This window comes from Gigantopelta aegis, chromosome 12, assembly GCF_016097555.1.
Source record: "Gigantopelta aegis isolate Gae_Host chromosome 12, Gae_host_genome, whole genome shotgun sequence".
NCBI lineage: Eukaryota > Metazoa > Mollusca > Gastropoda > Neomphalida > Peltospiridae > Gigantopelta > Gigantopelta aegis.
The window spans coordinates 34,467,340-34,470,760 of NC_054710.1; the positions used below are offsets into that span (position 1 = coordinate 34,467,340).

Below are 3,421 nucleotides of genomic sequence, written 5' to 3' on the forward strand. Positions count from 1 at the left end.
TTGCCCCTAGGACATTTGCCACCCCGGACATTTGCCCTTTTGCTTAATGAAAATCCGGTCATTTGCCCCCCCCCCCCCCTACCTTCAATTTTTTTTTTATTGTGTAAATTATTCAATATTTTTCTTAAATATTGCAACTGAGATACATGAAGGCATGAATATGTATGTGGGTTCCTTCCATTTATTATGGAAATAAATTAACGAATTACGAAAAATATTTCTAGAATCACACACACCAGTGAGCTTTGTTTACAATAATATCAAATATCTGAAAATCATCTAATCTACTTGATAGTCATGGCCTCCAAAACTACGGCTTTGATCAAAAGACTAAATGTGGCATTGTGTATATAGGCAGAATAGGATGCATTTAATAATCTCACATCTGATTAATCTATGATTACAAAATTCCCTATAGAACTTGGGAGTCCCAGTTAAATATTAAAAAAACTCACTAATCTCTTCAACTTAGAATCACACACACACACATATCATTACCAGTGAGCTTTGTTTATAATAACATCAAATATCTGTTTTCTTAATTACCACTGATGTTAATTAACAGTTCCGATCGGTATTGTCAAGTGAAAATCATTTGATCTACTTGATAGTCATGGCCTCCAAAACTACAGCTTTGATCAAAAGACTAATTGTGGCATTGTGTATATAGGCAGAATAGGATTAGGTGTGATTAATAAGCATGAAAGGATGCATTTAATAATCTGATTAATCTAGGATGACAAAATTCCCTATATAACTTGGGGTCCCAGTCAGATATTAAAAAATCACTAATCTCTTCAACATGGAAATGATAACTAGTAATAGAGGTTGTCCAAAGCTTTGCTATGAAGGACATTCTTACACCAAGAACGGAACCAACAAGACCACTCTTCGCTGGGAGTGTAGCCAGCGCCGAACACGTTCATGCAAGGGAGCAGTTGTCACTGATCTGCAGGTAAATATCATGACTTCTTTCCAAACAATGTATATTTGGATTGAACATAAGGTAAATACATTTGTTTTTGGGTGTGTATTTTACCACTGAATCATATATTCTTTTCTGCTATTTCAGGTTGAGAATGTGCTCCGTGTGACCAACCACAGCCATGATGCCGATGTTGCCAGTGTGCAAGCTAACAAGCTTAAGGAGAACCTCAAGGCTAAGGCAGCCACCACCAGGGGAACTCCTGGCCAGCTTATCTCAGACACCACACTTTTCACAACTGTTGATGTTCGCGCAGCACTAGGGAACACTGATGCTCTCAAACGTACTCTACGTCGCCAGAAGGCAAAACATCATCCCAAGAACCCTTCTTCCACTGCTAACCTGACCATAGACGACGACTGCACTACAACTGGGGGAGATAATCCCAGGCCGTTTCTATTCTATGACAATGGCGCCGACAGCAGGAGTCGCATGCTCGTGTTTGGTTCAGACACAGCTCTACAACACCTTGCCAAAGCAGACATCTGGATGATGGATGGAACATTCGACGTGGCTCCTCATATCTTTGCGCAGTTATATGTGATACGTGCTCCACTCGACGACGGATCAGTGAGTTGTGTATATGCCTTACTCAGTGATAAGTCTGAGGCCACATACCAGGAACTACTCACCACAGTGATTGATCATTGTGAGGAGCTTGGGCATCAACCTGATCCGACCTCCATCATCACAGACTTCGAGAAGGCAGCCATCAATGCAGTGAGCATAACACTTGGTGACCATGTACACACACAGGGATGCTTCTACCATTTGACGCAAGCTACCTGGCGGAAGATCCAAAACCTGGGTCTGACTACGCTGTTTAGATCCAACAAGGACGTGCGACATTTTGTTGGCATGTTGGATGGGCTGGCATTCCTTCCACTCGACGATGTTCCTGAAGGCATGTTGTATCTCCGTGATAACATACCCGCGGGGGTGGAGCCTCTTGTGGATTACTTTGACCAGACCTATGTAACAGGATCATTCCGTCGCATCCAGCAGCCCCCCAGCAATGATGGCATTGTTTAGGCCCCTTCGCATGCGTCGCATCCCTCCAATGTACAGACCTACCCTGTGGAATGTCCGGGGGGGGGGGGGCACATGTCCGGGGGGGGGGGGCAAATGACCGCAAGCCCCTGGCGGACTACCTTTGTGTTCTTAGTCGGCCTTAGCCTTATAAGTCAATAAAACGGCTGCTAGATTTCAAACCCCTTCCTCCCTCCCCCTCTCTCTGTCTCTCTCTCTGTCTCTCTGTCTCTCTCTCTCTCTCTCTCTCTCTCTCTCTCTCTCTCTCTCTCCCTCGCTCTCTCTCTCTCTCTGTATATATATATGTAAACCGTGACAAAAATGCGTGCGTATAAATTTCGCGTCGTTCGCGTCCAGCCTTATGTCGCGAAATTAATACGCACGCACTATTTTCCAGTTTGAAGTGTGCTTAAAGTAATTTGTTTTATTTTGAAATATTTTATTGAGAATTAAATTCACAAAAAGATTCACTCAACAGGCACAGCCTATACACGAGCTCTCCTTGATGCCGACTAATCGTTAATTGTTTTATGTAACTTCAATCGATGGCGACTAATCGTTTATAGTTTTATCTACCAAAGGGTGTTAACAGTTAACAACTGAAGCTGTCAGTTGTGATTCTAATACAGGTGAGCTGGGTAGGGCCTAATACCCTCTATAAGACTCTGTACCAGGCACAATTGGATAACAGAATATTGATTTACAAACAATAACTTTATAACAATTACAGTGAGCTGTCTTTATGCACTTTTTTTTTTAGCTGTCAACGGTCGTTCGCGAAATGTACACGTCGCAAACATGCGCTAAGGTATACATTCGCGAAAAAAACACGTCGCAATATTAATACGGTTTACAGTATATATATATATATATTCAACCACAGTGTTGTTTTGTTGATACCATTGTATGATACTCTTTCATTAAATACATGTAATGGGTTTTGGTAATATTGTTAATATCAATGTGCTCTAGTGGTGTCGTTAAACAAACAAATTTCTTCTTTATTGTTAATATCTATACTTTCTATAATTTAATATGTTTGTAGCGTATTTTCTGTTAAATGATCAAAGAATAATTTGTTTTGTTTTGGGGTTTTCTTTGTTAGTTTTCGGGGGGCGTCGGGGCGGGTTGTTGTTAGCTTTTGTTTTGTTGTCGTTTTCTTTTTGTCGTTTTGTATGTGTGTGCGTTCGTGTGCGTATGTGTGTGCGCGCTTTTTTTTGTTTTTGATTGGGAGGGGTGGATTGTTTCTTCTTCGTTTTGGGGGGGGGGGGGTAAGTTCCTTGTGTGTGATATGTTCCTAATCAGTTTGGATTTTATTTTTAATAGGTTTTCATAACATTATCCTCAGAGTCATTGGAGATTTTACTGTATTTGGTGATGTTGATGTTTTCATAACTGCTGTGATAG

At 41.2% G+C, this 3,421-nt stretch overlaps 1 protein-coding gene across 1 annotated transcript; it reads left to right on the top strand.

Annotated features, from left to right (window-relative positions):
* Positions 1–802: 802 nt before the first annotated feature.
* Positions 803–2,064, top strand: LOC121386019. Its single transcript, XM_041516814.1, has 2 exons — positions 803–955; positions 1,073–2,064. The coding sequence occupies exons 1-2, from the start codon at positions 803–805 to the stop codon at positions 2,015–2,017; spliced, it is 1,098 nt and encodes a 365-aa protein (XP_041372748.1). The 3' UTR covers positions 2,018–2,064.
* The last annotated feature ends 1,357 nt before the right edge of the window (positions 2,065–3,421 follow it).